This window comes from Xenopus tropicalis, chromosome 9 (genome assembly GCF_000004195.4).
Source record: "Xenopus tropicalis strain Nigerian chromosome 9, UCB_Xtro_10.0, whole genome shotgun sequence".
NCBI lineage: Eukaryota > Metazoa > Chordata > Amphibia > Anura > Pipidae > Xenopus > Xenopus tropicalis.
Genome location: NC_030685.2, coordinates 22,132,149 through 22,154,980, shown reverse-complemented (window position 1 = coordinate 22,154,980; position 22,832 = coordinate 22,132,149). Strand labels below are relative to the sequence as shown.

General features: G+C 45.1%; 1 protein-coding gene across 6 annotated transcripts in view; it reads left to right on the top strand.

Moving 5' to 3' along the window:
* Positions 1 to 20,139, top strand: part of ankfn1l (ankyrin repeat and fibronectin type III domain containing 1 like) — a 202,525-nt gene extending 182,386 nt beyond the window's left edge. For all 6 annotated transcript variants that reach the window (XM_031893332.1, XM_031893333.1, XM_018097586.2 and 3 more), the window contains 5 exons: positions 962 to 1,130; positions 1,656 to 1,822; positions 9,552 to 9,765; positions 15,757 to 16,472; positions 18,599 to 20,139. In XM_031893332.1, coding sequence (XP_031749192.1) covers positions 962 to 1,130; positions 1,656 to 1,822; positions 9,552 to 9,765; positions 15,757 to 16,472; positions 18,599 to 18,889 — 1,557 coding nt within the window. In that variant the 3' untranslated portion in view covers positions 18,890 to 20,139. The remainder of the gene's footprint in view (positions 1 to 961; positions 1,131 to 1,655; positions 1,823 to 9,551; positions 9,766 to 15,756; positions 16,473 to 18,598) is intronic.
* The last annotated feature ends 2,693 nt before the right edge of the window (positions 20,140 to 22,832 follow it).

The following is a 22,832-nucleotide window of genomic DNA, read 5'->3' as shown; positions in this document are numbered from 1 at the left end:
TTATCCATAATTATGAAAATCTGTGCTTTAAATCCTTGACTTCAGTCTTGCCTTGAACTGTTATATAAGTACAGAAAAACAGCACTTAGGGGTTGCACTGAGGACACTCACCAACGCTCGGGTTTCTCATGCATTGGGAGTTACACTGGATTCACTTACTTCTGGCCTAGTGTGCTGCTCTGAGGAGAACTCAATGCAAGTGATCTTCAAGTTGGGTTTTCAGGAGACACATAGGCTTTCCTTCTAAATAACAGACTCTCATGGATACTATCTGTACTCACTGGTCCCCACTGTTACCCCCAACCTTGTTTTTTCACACTCAAATGTAAAAAGCCCTGGGAAGCCAAACAGCCATAGAGAAAGTTCCTGGGTGTTTCTATTAAAGGGCTGTTATTGGCTATTTGGTAGCCCCATGTGAGCTACCAGCCTACACAAGGCTCTGCTTGGAGTCTTTATGTCTTCAAAACTTGCCGCCAAGCCAGGAATTTATAAATAAAATGTTGCTCCCCAACCACTGGTTGGAGACTGCTGTACCAGCATCTGATTGTTCCCAAGTTCTGCTGCTCCTCAGTGGCCAAAAAATGTTTTTGCTCTGCAGGGTGTAGAGGTGGAAGGGAATATAAACAAATCCTCATTGGTCAAATTACCTGATATTCATTAACTTTACCAATCAGGTTGCTGCTGGGCAGGGGGAAGAGAGTGGGTCTATAAACATGACCTGCATCAGCCCTCTATTATCAATGCTACTGCTTACTGCCACCAGTCTTACACCAAAGTCAGCACAGGGCAAGACAGGCCAAGGCCAGTGTTCATCATTGTATGACACACGCCTCTATGGCTTGGCTTCAGTAAAGCTGGCTGCATATTGTTTAACAATGTTAAAGTGCATTTGTAAGCGCCTGAAGTTGGCAAATCCCTAAAACCCTTGATTAATTCAGTCTATTTTCATGTCTGTTTCTAGGCTAAAGACTTCCGTCTATACAGTCAAGAAGTCCTTGAATTTGGAGGTCAGGTGTCCTTCCTTCTGCTGCTGCCTCCATCCGATGATGTATGTACGGCTCCTGGTCAGAACAATCCCTACACCCCGTACTCTGGCTTCCTCACACTGCCTCTGCAGATTTTTGAGCTCGGTAAGGTCCGTTCTGCATCTGTGGTCACCCCCTTCCCCCCATTATCTGCAAACACTTTAACAAAAGGCATTTATAAAGATAGAGCTTTATCTAGACAAGTGCCCTCCAACTTATTACATGTAGTAGGCCGATTATTTCTCATACCTACTGTTTGAGAGTCAGATAGAATTAAAATGATAACGTCATACAATGAAGTTACAGAATGGAGCTATTTAACAGACCGGGGGTCATAAATATTCTTTGGAGGTCCACAAACGACCCGCGGGCCTCCAGTTGGACAGCCCTGCTGTAGCTATTTTAGCTCACCAAGTCACTGCATTAAGCTAGATCATTATTACAGCTTTTTTCCTGAAATTAGTGCACGTGGTGTGCCTTGTGATGCCATCTTGTGTTCCATCTTTAACAGTGTTTGAAATCTCCAAATGGAGCAACTTCCATCTAAGGAGTAGAAATGTGGACTTGTCCTACACTTTACAATGAATACCATTCTTCCATACTGATACATTTATATATACTCTCTTCCAGTTCATTTTTTTACGTATGACCGGGATTTCATTAGTCAGTACTGCCAAGCGTCAGCCTTACTGGAACTGGAGTCCCTTCTTTCTCAGCAAAGCCTAAGGGAAGCCTTTTCGGACTCAGAGCTCACTACAGCAAAGCAGCGGCATCAGCAAATTCAGGACTATATCCAGGTAGGTGCAAATTCATAATCATTTTGTTTCATTTACAGCATTGAAAGGTTGAGGCATGCTGAGAGCTGTAGTCCAGTAACACCAGGGTTGTATTCTTAAAGCAATATTGCACAATAGAACTTTTCCTAAACTTTCCCCCAAATCTCCAGGGCCAGCGGCTGCTTTAAAATGCAAAAAATCCTCCAATGAGAATCCCAGCTGATCTGTGTAAATAAGGCTCCCTGGTCTTTGTTCCTGCAATTGGAGTTGGGAGCAATAATTATGTTTTTTAGCAACGTCTATAGCAAAACTAGGGGGCGCAGTGGGACAGCATCATGGTTGGGTTTACAGGCATTCTTCTTCATGTTCTCTCCCACAATGCCTCAGCAGATTGCTGTTTAATGATCTACCCTCTCTAAGTGCCTCATGTACCTGCTAACAGAATGACAGTAGGAAGCTTGTATCCAGAGTACTTAGCTGGATATTGCACGTCATTTACAGACGAGCATATTTACACGAGAGCAAGGATTTAAATTAGTCAAGATTAAGGTGGCGTACCGGAAAGCAAAGCTGTCAGTGGCTCAGCTGGAAATCTTCAGAACGGCTTGACTGGTACATGCTTAATGGCATGGGAAACGTGGCACTTGTCTAAACATGGGGAGAGATGTAAACATGCCAGTCATTTGCTTTCAGACTCAGGGAATTTGCATAACTCCAGCAAATGGCTTGGTGTCTGCGCTGTATTGCACTGGGTTTGTTTAGTACGGCCTGGCAGCAATCCAGCCTGGAACTGAGGCTAATTCTTAATCAGCACATTATCATTAGGCGCTGTAATTAGATATAGGAGCCCTTTGGACTACAGGCTGCCAACTATATGATACAGAAATGGTTTGCACTATAGGGTCATGTGTAAAAAGGAAATAAATTCCCTATAATGTCACTCTGTCCTTTAATATGTTTGTAGATAAGAGATGGCTAACCTGTGTCCAGTGGCTGGGGTTGTACTGCAATACTAACTACAGCAGTGTTAGCGGCCCGCCACCCCCTCAGATTCAGACTGTAAACCCCTGTATTGTTTCTACATGTAATCATCTATACTGTTCACACCTTTTAGTCCCTGCATTGTTCACCCCCTGCATTGTTCACACCTCAGGCTGAAACTGTATGCACCCACATTGTTCACCTTTTCACACCTCAGACAGACTGTAGGAGCAGTGCCAGCATTGTGTCACTTTATGTACTGCCTGGCCTATGCTGCTTGTGTGTGTGGCACAAACAGGCAGTGTAGGGCAGGCAGAGTATGGCACACACAGGCAGCATAGGGCAGGCAGATTATGGCACACGCAGGCAGCATAGGGCAGGCAGAGTATGGCACACACAGGCAGCATAGGGCAGGCACAGTATGGCACACACAGGCAGAGCAGGGCAGGCATAATATGGCACACAGGCAGCACAGGGCAGGCAGAGTATGGCACAGACAGGCAGAGCAGGGCAGGCAGAGTGTGGCACACACAGGCAGCATAGGGCAGGCAGAGTATGGCACACACAGGCAGGGTAGGGCAGACAGAATATGGCACACAGGCAGAGCAGGTCAGGCAGAGTATAGCACACACAGGCAGGGTAGGGCAAGCAGAGTATGGCACACACAGGCAGGGTAGGGCAGGCAGAATATGGCACACAGGCAGCATAGGGCAGGCACAGTATGGCACACACAGGCAGCTGCCTGTGGGGGGGTGAATCTGGCAGGGGAGAACCCTATACTGTATATTTGACCTTTTCCTTATAGGCATTACTACTAGCAGTGCAGCCCTTTATCAGGATTCCTCTGCACATTAAAGGGGTACTAAACCCTGCTGCATTGCACTGCTCAACCAAACTTTATCACTGGTCTCTTCTCTTGCATTTATAATGAGGTTTTGGTCAGTAGAATGCTCATTGGTAAATTTTCTTGCATCTATAATTGTGTTGTATCACAACTTCTATAGCAAAACTAGGGGGCGCAGTGGGACAGCGTTATGATTGGGTTTACATCCCCTTTAAGGGAATATGAACTTGGAGAGACTGGGTCTGTCTGTGCCACACTGCAGATGCATTATGGGAGCACTCTGAGGAAGGCTTTGCTCTTAACAGGCTATCTTCTGTTTATCACATGGCAGCCCTTCAACACATTCTAGGACTTACGAGGTGTTAAAAAGAAGAAAGGAAAGTCTGAAAGTCTGTCTCTATGCGGGCAGAGACCCCACTGTGCCACTCTATGGGATACTGCTGTGTACTTGAAAGCATCGCTCAGCTGTGTGCTTATTATGTATTTTGGCAAAATAAGAACTATGAAATGATTCCATGTAGGGCAGTTTCTCAAAATAATGTTTTTGTTGTGTGTTTTTTTTTTTTAAAAATCATGGAAAAATAGCTGGCAAAGGGAACAAATAAATAAAACAGAAAAATATACAGAATTAAGATACAGAAAAACCACAATGCAGTGATCACATCCCATTGTGTGAATGGAGGGAGGGGCCCTGGGGTGGGGGGACAAGGTGGCCTTAACTTTCCCTTTTGCCAACCAAAAATTAGTGAATTTGTGGCTTATTTTGTCGTTCATTTACGCTGTAATGTCTAATATGCATCCAAAGCTGGACTGCCTGGGCCCCCCTGCCCAAACCAATGGTACCCAGCCAGTAATGCTGCAGGCCCCACACCGGCCATTCCCATTGGACTGAACTTCAAGAAAATTGTAAATGGTTAAAACTCAGTTTCAGGTGTTGAACTGGGGAAACGTGTATAAACTTTGGGACATGGGCTCCAGGTTTTTAAGTTCAGCAACATCATATCAGGCCATTAAATGGTTTCTCCATGGTTACATCACTGGTCTGGGTTGTGTTGGTAGCATCCAGCAGCAACATTCACCTCGCCTTTGAAGAAGCACAAGTCTTCCCTGCTCCATTATCCAACCATAACCAGTTTCAGTAATTATGGTCTATTATCTTAAGTGTACTAGGCCAGTACAGCTAATCCTCTATGGGTTATTGGATCTGAGCAGAACCAGCCCATGTGACTGCATAATCAGATATGAGGGCTTATTTATTATGGTGGGACATGGTACAAACTGCAAAACATATAAAGGGTTGGGCTATGCCATGGGGGGGTGGTGAGGTTATGATGGGAGGGCAGAGCTGCTAATCTGTCAGGAAACCAGAGGAAGCGGCAGGGTGGAAGAGGTAGTGGGAGAGATCAAAGAGGTCAAAGACACAGACATTAGGGGGGAGATTTATCAATCCACGATTGGTCCGATTCGTACCTTGCGTATTTTCACCGATTTTTTTGTTATTTAACACAACTTTTCCGTACTGTGCGGAAAAAAAAACGTGGCAAAATCGTATTGTCGCAACGAGTACGAAAGTTTTGGAGCTGCAGAGTGCCATTGAGTCCTATGAGAGGCTTTCCTTGGGCCGGGTTGGAGCTGCAGAGTGCCATTGAGCCCTATGGGAGACTTTCCTTGGGCCGGGTTGGAGCTGCAGAGTGCCATTGAGCCCTATGGGAGACTTTCCTTGGGCCGGGTTGGAGCTGCAGAGTGCCATTGAGCCCTATGGGAGACTTTCCTTGGGCCGGGTTGAAGCTGCAGAGTGGCATTGAGCCCTATGGGAGGCTTTCCTTGGGCCAGGTTGGAGCTGCAGAGTGCCATTGAGCCCTATGGGAGACTTTCCTTGGGCCGGGTTGGAGCTGCAGAGTGCCATTGAGCCCTATGGGAGACTTTCCTTGGGCCGGGTTGGAGCTGCAGAGTGCCATTGAGCCCTATGGGAGACTTTCCTTGGGCCGGGTTGGAGCTGCAGAGTGCCATTGAGCCCTATGGGAGACTTTCCTTGGGCCGGGTTGGAGCTGCAGAGTGCCATTGAGCCCTATGGGAGACTTTCCTTGGGCCGGGTTGGAGCTGCAGAGTGCCATTGAGTCCTATGGGAGACTTTCCTTGGGCCGGGTTGGAGCTGCAGAGTGCCATTGAGCCCTATGGGAGACTTTCCTTGGGCCGGGTTGGAGCTGCAGAGTGCCATTGAGCCCTATGGGAGACTTTCCTTGGGCCGGGTTGGAGCTGCAGAGTGCCATTGAGCCCTATGGGAGACTTTCCTTGGGCCGGGTTGGAGCTGCAGAGTGCCATTGAGCCCTATGGGAGACTTTCCTTGGGCCAGGTTGGAGCTGCAGAGTGCCATTGAGCCCTATGGGAGACTTTCCTTGGGCCGGGTTGGAGCTGCAGAGTGCCATTGAGCCCTATGGGAGACTTTCCTTGGGCCGGGTTGGAGCTGCAGAGTGCCATTGAGCCCTATGGGAGACTTTCCTTGGGTCAGGTTGGAGCTGCAGAGTGCCATTGAGCCCTATGGGAGACTTTCCTTGGGCTGGGTTGGAGCTGCAGAGTGCCATTGAGCCCTATGGGAGACTTTCCTTGCTTTCCTTGGGCCGGGTTGGAGCTGCAGAGTGCCATTGAGCCCTATGGGAGACTTTCCTTGGGCCGGGTTGGAGCTGCAGAGTGCCATTGAGCCCTATGGGAGACTTTCCTTGGGCCAGGTTGGAGCTGCAGGGTGCCATTGAGCCCTATGGGAGACTTTCCTTGGGCCAGGTTGGAGCTGCAGAGTGCCATTGAGCCCTATGGGAGACTTTCCTTGGGCCGGGTTGGAGCTGCAGAGTGCCATTGAGCCCTATGGGAGACTTTCCTTGGGCCAGGTTGGAGCTGCAGAGTGCCATTGAGCCCTATGGGAGACTTTCCTTGGGCCGGGTTGGAGCTGCAGAGTGCCATTGAGCCCTATGGGAGACTTTCCTTGGGCCAGGTTGGAGCTGCAGAGTGCCATTGAGCCCTATGGGAGACTTTCCTTGGGCCAGGTTGGAGCTGCAGAGTGCCATTGAGCCCTATGGGAGACTTTCCTTGGGCCGGGTTGGAGCTGCAGAGTGCCATTGAGCCCTATGGGAGACTTTCCTTGGGCCAGGTTGGAGCTGCAGAGTGCCATTGAGCCCTATGGGAGACTTTCCTTGGGCCGGGTTGGAGCTGCAGAGTGCCATTGAGCCCTATGGGAGACTTTCCTTGGGCCAGGTTGGAGCTGCAGAGTGCCATTGAGCCCTATGGGAGACTTCCCTTGGGCCGGGTTGGAGCTGCAGAGTGCCATTGAGCCCTATGGGAGACTTTCCTTGGGCCAGGTTGGAGCTGCAGAGTGCCATTGAGCCCTATGGGAGACTTTCCTTGGGCCAGGTTGGAGCTGCAGAGTGCCATTGAGCACTATGGGAGACTTTCCTTGGGCCGGGTTGGAGCTGCAGAGTGCCATTGAGCCCTATGGGAGACTTTCCTTGGGCCAGGTTGGAGCTGCAGAGTGCCATTGAGCCCTATGGGAGACTTTCCTTGGGCCAGGTTGGAGCTGCAGAGTGCCATTGAGCCCTATGGGAGACTTCCCTTGGGCCGGGTTGGAGCTGCAGAGTGCCATTGAGCCCTATGGGAGACTTTCCTTGGGCCAGGTTGGAGCTGCAGAGTGCCATTGAGCCCTATGGGAGACTTTCCTTGGGCCAGGTTGGAGCTGCAGAGTGCCATTGAGCCCTATGGGAGACTTTCCTTGGGCCGGGTTGGAGCTGCAGAGTGCCATTGAGCCCTATGGGAGGCTTCCAAAATCATGCACTGAAGCATCAAAGTCAGAAAGGTTTTCCTGCATTTTACGATCATTCAGGTACGAAAATTTCGGGACTTTCGGATCGCCAATATGATATTATTGTGACTAATACGATTTTTTCGTAAGCATATTTGCGATCTTCAGAAATTATCGTATCCAAGCCGATTCGAACTCATGTTTTAATGAATCGGCCCCTTAGTATTACAAATTTGTGATAGTGGCCCCAGCCGGGCGGCAACCCTAAACACCAACCCATCCCTTAACTTATTAAGGGTAACCCAGTGTAGGGTGCCAAGTGCATCAAACCCCCAGACACAAGTGCTTTTTGAATAAGCATTAAAGGGGCCCGTTTGAGTCTCTAGAACACATCATAAACGACCCCCTATGCGGTTGAGGGAAATGATTGGGTGTACCTGGAAAATCTGAGACCAGTGCCGCACAGATCCAGTTACTATAAATATATGTAATAATACTTGGCCCGAATGTGAGGGACATTGCCCACGCTACCAACCGGGATAGAATCGGCACCACCAGACTGAATGGAAAGCAATGGCGTATGAGTAACCCGAGCTTGCTGGCAGCAGCAGACCCCTTTTCTAACCCTCACAGCATATTTGGGTGGGGATTTAATAAGTGGTTTGATAACTGTGTATGGCGACCCCAGCCAACAGGATAAAGCCTGGGAGACCTTTTACCACTAATACAGACGTTGGCTTGCCAGAGAACACAGAGGAAGCAGGAGACATGCGTTTGTAACGAGGCAGATATCCTGTATCTACTCTGAGTACATTGCTCCCCGCCGTGCCATTTATTTATTGTGGCAGAAAGCTCTTTGGCAAGTGCACCCATTCGTTGGGAGACAATTTAAGGAGTCGTCTGGTCTGACCAGGCCGTGCTCCTGCCGAGCTGGATCTACACAATTTTTTTTTTTTGTCTTAATTTGCATTTTAGCTCTTGGATAACAGAAATTCCATCCTCACCCCGAAAATCTTGGAAACGAAAATATTTTGAATTTGTTTTTTGTCGGATTCCCTGAGAACATAGTATTTAAGGAACCTGCAATTTCTTTGGGTATAAATACACCGACAAGTCTGCTTTGTGTTCCTTCTGAGAGAGAATGTTCCGCGGGTCCCTCAATGAACGAACGTGAGAAATAGTCCGTACAACACACAATGGATGAGTGGAATTCACTCTGCACAGACAATACCCATGGCAACTGCCCCTCCAGCTGATTGCTACCATTGCTAGCACAAGGCACAGAGCAAAGGACCCACCTGGGGGGGGCAGGCAGGAGTCCTGTCATGGTCCAGTCCAAATATGGTGCTTGGACTCAAACAAAAGGATTGGGCCTTACACAAAAGGGGCAAAGTTTGGGCAGCATAGGGTTAGGCAGATCATGGGCAGGGATGAGTTGATCAGTGGCATGGCCAGGCAGGTATATGGCATTGAGTGCACCCCTAATTCTTTACTCAGGCAGGTATATGGCATTGAGTGCACCCCTAATTCTTTACTCAGGCAGGTATATGGCATTGAGTGCACCCCTAATTCTTTACTCAGGCAAGTATATGGCATTGAGTGCACCCCTAATTCTTTACTCAGGCAAGTATATGGCATTGAGTGCACCCCTAATTCTTTACTCAGGCAAGTATATGGCATTGAGTGCGCCCCTAATTCTTTACCTGTGCTCTAGGGAACCCTGTACATTAAATAACATCTCCCTTATGTCTCTAAAACTGCCCAATATCACTGATGAGGCCCCCCCTGGCCCCTAATACACGGCATTGGCTAATGTACTGCTTTCAGAAGCACAAATCTTCCTTCTGCATTAATTACACCACATAAGACCATTTCCAATCAAGAGTGATAAAAGTCCAGCAAACTGGCAAATAATAAACATGTGGAAAGATCTGTAATATGCTTGAGATAAGGGTAAAGCTATCATAGGAGAAATAACTGTAAATGCCAACATATTCTGTGCTTGGTGGTCAGTCTACCAGAGTTTGATAACCAGACCCGTACTGCACTGCCCAACATACTGAGTACAGTTATATAACATCTTATTATTATTTGATCTGCCCCTAATAAATCATTTTTATTCTCCTAAATGGTTGCAGCAAATGGAGGAGATCTGGAGAGAGATGCGCTGGATGATGGACGCACTGCAGCATGCCAGATACAAGCAGCCATCATGTACTGTGCCCCTCACTTGTTTCCTGGACGGGGCTGGAGATGGGTTCCTGAAGGAGAAGCCTCCATCCACCTCATCGCATTTAGACTATTTCCCATCACCAACTCCCTCTCCTGAAAACAGCAGGAAACTCAACTCAGGTGATTTTCTCACCAAATCCTGATAGCAGGATACACTACTACTACTATAGGCACCATCTCTCCCTACTATACCTGCTATCCCACAGCCCCAGTCCTTTCCCAGAGGCTATTATCCCCCCACTGCTACTATAGGCACCATCTCTCCCTATTATACCTGCTATCCCACAGCCACAGTCCCTTCCCAGAGGCTATTATCCCCACTGCTACTATAGGCACCATCTCTCCCTATTATACCTGCTATCCCACAGCCCCAGTCCCTTCCCAGAGGCTATTATCCCCACTGCTACTATAGGCACCATCTCTCCCTATTATACCTGCTATCCCACAGCCACAGTCCCTTCCCAGAGGCTATTATCCCCACTGCTACTATAGGCACCATCTCTCCCTATTATACCTGCTATCCCACAGCCACAGTCCCTTCCCAGAGGCTATTATCCCCCCACTGCTACTATAGGCACCATCTCTCCCTACTATACCTGCTATCCCACAGCCACAGTCCCTTCCCAGAGGCTATTATCCCCCCACTGCTACTATAGGCACCATCTCTCCCTACTATACCTGCTATCCCACAGCCACAGTCCCTTCCCAGAGGCTATTATCCCCCCACTGCTACTATAGGCACCATCTCTCCCTACTATAGTTACATAGTTACATAGTTACATAGTTACATAGGGTTGAAAAAAGACCTGTGTCCATCAAGTTCAACCCATCCAAGTAAACCCAGCACACCTAACCCACACCTACCAATCTATACTCACATACATAAACTATAAATACAACCACTAGTACTAACTGTAGATATTAGTATCACAATAGCCTTGGATATTCTGATTGATCAAGAACTCATCCAGGCCCCTCTTAAAGGCATTAACAGAATCTGCCATTACCACATCACTAGGAAGGGCATTCCATAACCTCACTGCCCTCACCGTGAAAAACCACCTACGCTGCTTCAAATGGAAGCTCCGTTCCTCTAATCTAAAGGGGTGACCTCTGGTGCGTTGATTGTTTTTATGGGAAAAAAGAACATCCCCCAACTGCCTATAATCCCCTCTAATGTACTTGTACAGAGTAATCATGTCCCCTCGCAAGCGCCTCTTTTCCAGAGAAAACAACCCCAACCTCGACAGTCTCACCTCATAGTTTAAATCTTCCATCCCCTTAACCAGTTTAGTTGCACGTCTCTGCACTCTCTCCAGCTCATTAATATCCTTCTTAAGGACTGGAGCCCAAAACTGCACTGCATACTCAAGGTGAGGCCTTACCAGGGACCTATAAAGGGGCAAAATTATGTTCTCATCCCTTGAGTCAATGCCCTTTTTTATACAAGACAGCACTTTATTTGCTTTAGTAGCCACAGAATGACACTGCCTGGAATTAGACAACTTGTTATCAACAAAAACCCCTAGATCCTTCTCCATTAAGGAAACCCCCAACACACTACCATTCAGTAGATAGTTTGCGTTTATATTATTTCTACCAAAGTGCATAACTTTGCACTTATCAACATTGAACCTCATTTTCCAGTTTGCTGCCCAGTTATCTAATTTTGTCAAATCGCTCTGCAAAGCGGCAGCATCCTGCATGGAACTTATAGTTTTGCACAATTTAGTGTCATCAGCAAAAATAGAAACAATACTGTCTATGCCCACCTCCAGGTCATTAATAAACAAGTTAAACAGCAAAGGCCCAAGGACTGACCCCTGCGGTACTCCACTAACCACACTGGTCCAATTAGAAAATGTTCCATTTACAACCACTCTTTGTACTCTATCCTTCAGCCAGTTCTCTATCCAATTACAAATATTATGTTCTAGGCCAATATTCCTTAATTTGATCATTAACCTTCTGTGAGGTACTGTATCAAACGCTTTAGCAAAGTCCAAGTAGATGACATCAACTGCCATTCCAGCATCAAGGTTCCTACTCACCTCCTCATAAAAGGCAACTAAATTAGTCTGGCAAGATCTGTTACGCATAAAACCATGCTGGCACAAACTAATAGTATTGTGAACTGCAATGTATTCAAGTACCCTATCCCTTATTACCCCTTCCAAAAGTTTTCCTACTACTGATGTCAGACTAACAGGCCTATAGTTTTCAGGCTGAGAACGGGATCCCTTTTTAAATAACGGCACCACATTAGCAATCCGCCAGTCTCTTGGCACCATGCCAGACCTCAATGAATCCTGAAAAATTAAGTGAAGAGGTTTGGCAATCACAGCGCTCAGCTCATTTAATACCCTGGGATGAATCCCATCCGGCCCTGGACCTTTGTTTACCTTTACATGTTCAAGTCTCTTTTGAATTTCCTCCCGAGTGACCCATGCGTCAGTAGCTAAATTACTAGAACTGGGCATATTACAAGGGAAGCCTTCATTATCTGGCTCCTCAGATGTATAGACAGATGAAAAATAAGAGTTCAAAATTTCAGCTTTTTCCCCGTTTTCATCAACCAACGTACCCCCCCGTGATAATAAAGTTCCCACCCCTTCTTGCTTCATTTTTTTACTATTCACATAATTAAAAAATAATTTTGGATTCTTTTTACTCCTAGCAGCAATATCCCTTTCCATCTCTATTTTAGCTTGCCTGATAGCTTTTTTGCATGCTTTATTTGCTTCCTTGTACCTGATGAAAGTTTCTGCTGTCCCAGCTAACTTGAATGCCCTAAAAGCACGTTTTTTCTTACCAACCTCGACAATAACACTTTTATTCAGCCATAAAGGTTTTGCTTTGCGATGCCTCTCCTTGCTTACTAGGGGGATATACTGTTGCGTATACCTACAAAGCAATGTTTTAAAGATGTTCCATTTTCCTTCTGTGTCTAACCCCATGAAAAGCCTTTCCCAGTTGACACATTGCAGAGATGCCCTTATACTGGCAAAGTCTGCATGTCTAAAATTGAGTGTTTTAGTTACTCCCTTATAGCGCTGTCTCTGCAGCATTATCTCAAAGGAGACCATGTTGTGATCACTGTTCCCCAAATGCTCACCCACACAAATGTTAGAGATAAGTTCATTATTATTAGAAATCACCAGGTCCAAAATAGCGTCATTCCTAGTGGGTTCTTGAACTGCCTGAAATAAAAAGTTGTCATTTAGCATATTTACAAACCTACTAGCTTTTTCTGACTTAGCCACCCCATTACTCCAGTCAATGTCCGGATAATTAAAGTCCCCCATAACAACAACTTGACCCAGTTTTGAAGCCTCCTCCATTTGCAACAATAGCTGGGCCTCATCCCCCTCATCTATACGGGGTGGTTTATAACATACACCAATGATCATTTTCTTTGTGACCTTCAGCCCTACTGAAATTTCTACCCAAAGAGATTCGACGTTTTCATTGGTAATGTCTTTATTACATGGCTTTAAGTCTGACTTTACGTAAAGACAAACCCCTCCACCCTTTTTAATCTCTCTGTCCCTCCTAAAAAGTGTATACCCATTTAAATTCACAGCCCAGTCGCATTTATCATCCCACCAGGTCTCAGTGATACCTATTAAATCATAATTTTCAATACATGCAATAGCTTGCAGCTCCCCTAATTTACCCGACAAGCTACGCGCATTAGCCAGCATGCAGCGGAGATTATTACTTCTCCCTCTGATGTTTACATTAGCTAAGGGAGAATTAGAGCTAAGGCAATTATGAGACTGCTTTCCTTGTAACGGAAGCTCCTTATCTGATAAACTATATGCCCCCCTCACTCCTCCCCCACAACCCTTTGCTAGTCCCCCTACCCCGTCTACACTAATTTTCCCATGGAATTCTAGCTCACCCACCCCCCCCTTGTCTAGTTTAAACACTCCTCCAACCTCTTAACCATTCTCTCCCCTAGCACAGCAGACCCCCTTCCATTGAGGTGCAATCCGTCAGGGCTGTATAGATTGTACCCCAAGGAAAAGTCAGCCCAGTGCTCTAGGAACCCAAACCCTTCCTTCCTACACCAAGACTTTAGCCACGCATTTAGCTCCCTAAGCTCCCGCTGTCTCCCTAAACTTGCACGCGGCACCGGCAAAATTTCCGAAAAAATGACATTGGAGGACCTTTGCCTAATCTTAGAGCCTAGATCCCTGAACTCACTCTTTAAAGTCCCCCACCTACCGTTCATTTTGTCGTTAGTACCGATATGTACCAAGACAGCCGGGTCTTGCCCAGCCCCTCCCAATAATGTGTCAACCCGATCAACCACATGCCGAACCCTGGCACCAGGAAGACAGCAAACTGTCCGGTTGAAGCGATCCGCTTGACAGATTACCCTGTCCACTTTCCTAATGATCGAATCCCCTATAACCACCATCTGTTTAGGCCTAGCTCTGCTCTCCTCCCCACCACTACTAGTGAAACTGGTCTCCCGGCTGTTAGAGAGATCAGCCTCACCTAGAACCGCCAATCCAGCGTTCACACTCCCATCTTCTTCACACAATCTGGCAAATCTGTTGGGATGCGCAAACCCTGGAGCAGCCTCCCTTTTCCTTTTCCCCACACTAGATTTTCTAACTGTCACCCAGCTTACTGCCCTATCATCCTTTTGCTGCTCCCCTCCCCCCCTACTATCTGACCCCACTAGTTCTTGTTCAGTTAACAAGAGACCCCTCTCAAGATTGTTGATTGAACGCAGTGTTGCGACGTGTTCCTCTAGGACTCTAACGCGAGCCTCTAAAGTGGCAATTCGCTCACATCCACAACAGAGGTATGCACTTTGGAACTGTTGTTCCACAACTGCATACATGTGGCAGGCTGTGCACTGTGTCAGACCTTCAATGTTGCTACCACTCATTCTCCCAGTTACAAGAACAGTTAAACAAAAATAGGTGTAAGGACTTGTAGTAAATACCTTGTTTTACCTTATTTTTAACTCCCTTAGTGTTTAACTCCTGAGTTTATAACTCCACTTACAGAGTCCCACTTAAAGAGCAATCACTTACAGAGCACCTACCACCAGAGCAAGCTCCACTAGAGTGCCTGTGGTTCTATTTATGCAGTCTGTAAAGGTGAACTAATCAAACCCCACCCTCCTCAAGCTGAGGGTAATTACAAGGGAATGTAACCTGCTGTAAGCCTATGGATCCCACAAACTTTGTAAATTAGCTCCAAAAACAACAATTACTTATGAAAAAAATAAATAAAACCCAACAGTAAAAAAACACAATGGTTTTGATAAAGTTAGTAAAGAATACTTATCCCTTTTTAGTTGAAATGAAAGCAAGTTGATTCAACCAGCCACCAGCCTGTTAGTACTATACCTGCTATCCCACAGCCCCAGTCCCTTCCCAGAGGCTATTATCCCACTGCTACTATAGGCACCATCTTTCCCTACTATACCTGCTGTCCCACAGCCCCAGTCCCTTCCCAGAGGCTATTATCCCCCCACTGCTACTATAGGCACCATCTTTCCCTACTATACCTGCTGTCCCACAGCCCCAGTCCCTTCCCAGAGGCTATTATCCCACTGCTACTATAGGCACCATATCTCCATATTATACCTGCTATCCCACAGCCCCAGTCCCTTCCCAGAGGTTATTATCCCACTGCTACTATAGGCACCATCTCTCCCTACTATACCTGCTATCCCACAGCCACAGTCCCTTCCCAGAGGCTATTATCCCCCCACTGCTACTATAGGCACCATCTCTCCCTACTATACCTGCTATCCCACAGCCCCAGTCCCTTCCCAGAGGCTATTATCCCACTGTTACTATAGGCACCATCTCTCCCTACTATACCTGCTATCCCACAGCCACAGTCCCTTCCCAGAGGCTATTATCCCCCCACTGCTACTATAGGCACCATCTCTCCCTACTATACCTGCTATCCCACAGCCGCTAGAGGCTATTATTACCACTGCAACATATTACCCTAACTTACCTTGTATCTTAAAGCCTCAGTCTCCTCTGATATGTGTTCCCTATATTCCAGCTGTTGATGGGGGTTGTGGGTCATTCATTTCTACCTACACTAACATGTTTACTTTTCCTTCCACAGATCTCCTTCCTGCTCCCTATTCTGACAATTTACTACTGGATGTGAAATTTGCAAATCAGTCTTCCCCACTTTTGGATTCACATGGTGTGTCGGATGAAGAGGGCTCTTCTGAAGTCTTCCTGGCCACTGACAGTGACTATGATTCCAGCCGAGCGCAGAGCCCCAAAGAGCTGGATCTGGTTTATTCTTCAGGGCAGGAATGTGGCAGGAGAAACCTGCGCAGCTTCAGAGATGGAACTCCCGACGTTCTGCAGACTCATGACTCCAAAGTTTTGCCTCAGGAAGATGAGCGGCCACAGCAGCTTTATGACAGTGATTTTGTGCTTCCCAGCCGTCAGATTGAGTTACTGCGAATTACGGAGAAGAGGCAAGCGTATTGCGTCCGTACTAGCAGCCTTGATTTCCCCAAACACCCTTACAAAGCCTCTCGAAAGTCATGCCCTGGTTCTGTTGACAGCTCCCCAACAGAGACAAAAGCTGCAGGGTACCACAGTGTTCGAGGGCTGAGGACAAGCACTTCTTTTAGCCCAGACCATGAACTGAGATGTGACAGCTCACAGCGGATTTACCGCACACACTCTGTTGAGTGGACGCATGACTTCCAAGAACCCTTGGAACCAAAACTTATAACGGGGCAAGGAAAAAAGAACAATTCTGTTACTATTCGGATATTTCCACAGTATGAGACTGGTTTGTCTAAAGAGATGAGTGTTAAGGTACTGTAGTATGAAATCTGTGTGTGAATGAGAACCCAAACCTGTTACAATTTGGTGTTCCTGTAGATAGAATTACATTGGACAAAGGTTTTTTTATTAATGGAACAGGGCACGTGCAACATTATAAATGGCTTCCAGAAAGCTCTGTACACTCTAATTCATGGTGTCATGGTGGGTTCCCTTTATAATAGCTGTGATGGCTTGCATTTACCAATAGTCTTAGTTTGCTACTAGATGTCTATTTATCTTGTGTCCAGATGGACTATCTAACAGCTGGCATGGAGCTCAATGTACTAAGTGCCAATAAAATTGCTCTATGCTGTTACGGTAATGGCCAATGACACATGGACAGAGGACGGTTTTAGCCCATAGGCACGATGAGCAGTTGCCAATTCAGTTACGAGAGGCCGGACTGGTTTCCTTGCCATGACTTTACTGTTTTCTACTGCTCATGGCCTATATAAATATAATGTTGCCTTATGACAGAAAATGTAATCCTTTACAAGATTCCAATAATAAAGGTCTTGGATATTTCATTTTGTACATTGTAGTAGTATGATCTGAACGTGCAGCTAATTTGTCGCTTCTGCCAACGGCCCTTGTAATTTGGCACCTCTGTTAGTAAATGAGGTTGTTATTGTACCGAGTACCAAAGTCCATCCCATTACGGCATTCACATAAAAAGACCAGAGTTCTGGCGCTGTCGGTTATTGTCAGCTCTTTTATCTGTGGCATGATGAAAGGGCTGGTTGATGGAGCACTGCCTGATTAAAGGTACTAATATAATAAACAGCCTTCATCACTTTGTGTCAGGTCTTTGGACTTGTGCTGTACATGACATCAGCCCTGAGCCCCCCCCCCCCCACACACACACATCAATTCCTGTTAATCTACCCCCCCCCCCCCCAGTTAATGAGTAAAATGCTGAGTTCACCACTCATGAATGTGCATTGGACTCCCTTAACACCCCTTGAATCAAAATGGGAGCTATATTGGGGATTCTTACGTTTTCTCTGGTGTCATGGGGCTGTGGACCCAAGTAAAACCAGTGGAAAAAACATAAATGAAAACTTTAGATCCCCTTTAAACTAAAGAGACCAGACTAAGTAGAGCTGTAGCCATAATTCCAGAATAGGAAGGCAGGATATTCCCAGACTCTTTAGCCGCTGCCACCTTCCTGGCTGTGAGACGACTCAGGAGAACCTTAGGCTGATGCCACACCAGGCGTAGGGCTGATTTTTTCGGCAAGCGTTTTTCCGCTTGCCGAAAAAAATCAGCCCTACGCCATGTGTGGCATCAGCCTAAAATCATTTTGGGATGAGATTGGTTGCAATGGAAGTTATGTTATTATATTACATATCATTTCTGTTTATATTTTGTGTTAACTTCATATATTTGTGATTATAGGGCTCATTCATGATCAGGGAGGCAAGCTACAAAATGCAAAAATAGCTTAATTTACCCACAAATTACATAGCAACCAATGACCTATTAGAGTTGAGTAATCAACAACAAGTGGCAAACAAAATTTGACTGGCTCCTATGTGCAACTGCACCGGGGCAATTAATTTTCCACATTGCAGCTTTGCCTTGTTGTTTTGTACCTGTTGTACCCAGGTGGTTGCAGACACAAAGCTCACAAGAATCCCTGTCTGTATCGCCTAACTTGAGTACAGGGCCTATGTGCCAGCAACATGAAAAGAGACATAATGCAATGTTCAGACCCATTAGCACGCAAGCAGTTTTGCCCAACTGTTTATAAATGAGCTCTTCTGTATTGATAGAGCTGTGATAAACCTTCAACTCCCAGACCAGACTATGCCCAGTGAATCTAGCACTGCCCACACTAGAACAACAGTCCCAGATGTTCCCTACAGAGACTTTCAGACAAGTGAATGTTTGGCGTGGAACTTTACCTTCTGTTTGATTTAGGACACTGATGGCAGTGTATTTTATAGCTACCACACAGATATAACCAATCATTTTGATCCCTTACATATTCTGGTTGGGGAAAGAATGGCTTCTTAGTAGACTATGAGGCATAATTCTTGTAATGGAAATATTTTTTATGTATTTTTCTAAAATGTCTTTTTTTGTTTGTTTGTTTTGTGTTGTTCTTCATCCAGTTGCATATAACAAGCAAAACCCCTGCCCAGGAGGTGGTCAAGCTGGTGGTTTTACAGATGAATGAGATCTCCAGGAGTATGCAAGGTAACACTGAGGCCTACTGCTACGCTGAAGATCAGCTGGACCACTTTGCACTGGTTTTCACTTCAGAAAACAATAAAGAACAGTGGTTGGCTGATGACTTTCTGCCTTTCTCCCTCCACAACAGCTGGAACAAGGGACACTTCTCAGTGCGAATTAGAGACACCTCACCTTTGCTTTTCCAGTACGGACCAGCGACAACTGTATGAGCTCGGGCAGCTCAGTGACTCCGTACGTGGTAGGGACAACTCATCCAAGGGATCTAGGCCCACCTTCAATGCTTCCGTCTTTACATAACTCATCCTTCCTCTCATGTCTATAGAAATGTGGGGTTTGACTGAAGAATGGTTTTGGATCCCATTATTTTTTTACTTTCTTTGTCAACCAAAGACTTATTTTCCTAACATCAAGAAACGTTTGGTTGCTACCCAAGGCAGCAAGTATCTCCGACCACAACATGTTCACTTGAAAGGAATTTGTTCGGGTGGGGCAGGGTAATATTTTTAGAAAAACAACATAAAAACCCACCAGTGACAAATAAAAGAAGCAATACACGATTCTCCTTCCCTCCTCCGTCCTTTTTTTTTTTTTTTTCAGTGCAACATTCGGGTTTTTATTGATGCCTAAGCCACAAAGACTTAATAGGGATATTGGATGTCTCCCGTGTGAATTCTGAGCAAAAGATCTGAAAATTCCAAGATGAAAAAAAATACACCAAAAGCGTCTTTTTTTTTTTTCTTTTCAGAGCAACATGGAAATGGAAAATATTGTTTATTGTGCTTGTTTTGCTGTATCTAAAAAAAATATGGTTGCACAAAAGTTTAAAAAAAAAGTTCTTATATATATAGAAAAACAAAAAATAGGCACAAATCCCAGGACGACTGGAGCCGTGTGTCTTCCCTATCCTCTTAAACGCTTCGGTTTTAATGAATATGTCTCAAACCAAGCACCCTATTAAGTTCTGTTAATACACTTAATGCTATGGCTATGTTTTCTATTTGTTTAGTGGTTGTGATTTGGCCTGCCTACGTTCAACCGCATGATGTTTTGAGTGTGCCTTTGTTAGTCAATGGTTATATTGAATTCTCGTGGTCCACAGTGCGGATTGGTGGTGCTTCCGTGAGACTTCAGACGGACTCACTTCTCAGTGTTGTGCCACTCCAAGGTCAAACACGAGCTTTTGTATATTAATGTCGGACGAGATGTTATACTTATGCATTTATCTTGTTACTCTTTGTTCTACCTCTGGTACCCAGCCCTTTACTTGATCATACTTCGGTTCTCTTACTCCGTTGTTTAACGTTCACGAGCCAGGCGAGAAGAAACATATCAGCATTTCTGTGTTTTTTATTTTTATTTTTTAAATCCTGAATAATAAAGTCACCATGCTGTGATGAACAAAAATATAAAGCACTGGTGCTATGGTTGTAATAATATTAAATATGTTTTTCTTTTGTAATTAGCGTTGTCAGTATTCTACACTCTCACTTGTGTGTTACTCAGGAACTGCCCAAAATGCTAAGGCTAAAGAAACTTGCATTACTACGTCATCATTTCACTCTTCCACTTTGGCTATTATCAAGATAGCTAGATTCATAGTCTCACCGACATAAAAAGACCAATGAGATTCCAGACTAAACAAGAGGAAACGACCAAACCTAAAAGCTCAGTTTCTCACTCCCACACCATTTCCAGTTATGATGCATAAAAAAGGCGGTGACTCAAGGGATGAAAACATATTTTTGCCTTTTTATAGGTTATAGGAGTATGCAGTGCAGTTTTGGGCTCCAGTCCTTAAGAAGGATATTAATGAGCTGGAGAGAGTGCAGAGACTGCAACTAAACTGGTAAAGGGGATGGAAAAGTTTGAACTCTGGAGAAAATGCTCTTGTGAGGGGACATGATTACAAGTACATTGGAGGACATTGTAGACAGATAGCCGGGGATTGTTTTTCCCATAGTAATGGTCAAAGAACCAAAAGCCATCCCTTTAGGCTACTGTTGGCTTCTACTGCTAGTAAGTATACATATTTGTACATATAGTTTATATACAGTATGTGAGGGTATAGATAGGTCTGTATAAGTATGTGTAGGGAGAGTGCAGAGTTGTACAACTAAACTGGTAAAAGGGTTGGAAGAATTGAACTACAAAGGTAGACTGGCAAGACTGGGGAAGAAAAGGCACTTTCCAAGTACATTAGAGGGAATTATAGACAGAGGCGCGTGCCTCTTCTGTCTGCCCCTAGTTCCGGCCTTAGTATATACAGTTTGCAAGTATAAGTGACAGATAGGATCTGTTCATGGGATACATAGGCACTAGGGTTCATTTGGAGGTGTTAATAACACTCATTAGACCACTTTCTGATGTAATAGAGAACCTTTAGCTCCCTCCTTACAGGTTCAGGAACCATATCTAAATCCAGAAATCAAAATAGTGGATTTGTGTTCTGTTTCTGCCTCATTCCAGCTTTCAAATGGGGGAGGGGGGGTCACTGACAACCTAAAAACCTAGCACTTTGTGAGGCTACAGTGTTATTGTTACTTTTCTTACCTTCCTATTCAGTCCATCTCCTATTCACCTTCTAGTCTCTCAGCCTGATTACTAGGGTACACTAGACACTAGCAACCAGAGTCCTACTAAAATAGCCTCTGTACTTTGCCAGAGTGGCATAGGCCGTAAATTTTGCTACAAATATCGCATATCCCGTGTGGTTGGACTGCTCTCTGCATGTAATAAAATAATCCAATAATATTCTATTAACACAACAGTGCTGCAGAAAGTACTGCATAGTTCAAAATGGCACATAGCCTTTGGTCTCTACCAATCAAATTCCATTAAAATGAAGAAAGCAAACATGCTATTGGTTGCTATGAATTTCTGGACTGTGGGAAATGGTCCTGTGAGGGAAACTGGCATATATTTAAACAGAGGTCCTGATGGTAAGTATACTTTGTACACAGAAGGGCAGGAACCTTTTATCCAAACATACGGAGACAGGACAAGGCCAGTTGGTTTAACAGGGTTAATGCTAAAGGAGTAATGCGATTGGCATTTTTGGAATAGTGAATGGTTGTGACAGACGCTACTAGCCTTGACCTCACTCATTGTTTCCGTGCCTTTCTCTGGATTAGCGTAACGTCTCCCCAGTACATGTACTTTTGCTTTTTAAATTCAATTATATAAATTTAGACTTAAATGTACGGTTTTAATAGGTAGACGTGGAAGGTTTATAATTAGTTGACTATTTCAGTCTGCACATTCCCCAGCCTACCAAAACAACTCCCAATTCTTTCAGTGTCAGTGCCAGTTAATGGAATTCTTATTGTTACAGACTGTAGTTCATGTCCAGCATCTGGTTATTGGTGAGGCCTTTGCTTTTTTGGGAATACTGGGGGGGCACAACACACATCCTTGCTATAATACAATGACAATACCCCCAAAATGAGCCTCAAGGCTACTTGAACAAGTGCAGGTTAGGAAACAGTGTTGGGCATAGGATACATAGGAAATCAATATTGCACAATAAAACTTTTCCAAAACATTTTGCCAAATCTCCAGGGCCAGCGGCTGCATTAAAATGCAAAAATCCTCCAATGAGAATCCCAGCTGATCTGTGTAAATAAGGCTCCCTGTTCTTTGTTCCTGCAATTGGAGTTGGGAGCAATAAGCACAGTTTCCCAGCACTGAACAAGTCTGTTCTTTATCCCCATGTCTGATTCCTGTGCCATATAATGAAGGGAAAAATGCCATAATTATCTCTATATGTAAGATACCAGCAAGATGACTGACGTAGTGCTGGGAATCAGTGTTCTCATTGGTCACTTCTCTTGCATTTATAAAGAGGTTTTTGGTCAGTAGAATGCTCATTGGTAAATGTTCTTGCATCTATAATTTACGTTTTTCAGCAGCTTCTATAGCAAAACTAGGGGGCGCAGTGGGACAGTTTTATGATTGGGTTTACAGCCCCTTTAGTGCTGTGTCCAGGGTCACTGTAAAGAGCTGACCAACGTAGTGCCCTTGAGCCAAATGTGGCCCTCAATGGATCTTCATAACTCCCAGCCTGCACTTAAGCCACAATGACTTCTTAATAAAGCACAATTATTTCACTGTTACAACCATGTAAGATATCCAATACAAGCAATTTATAAACAA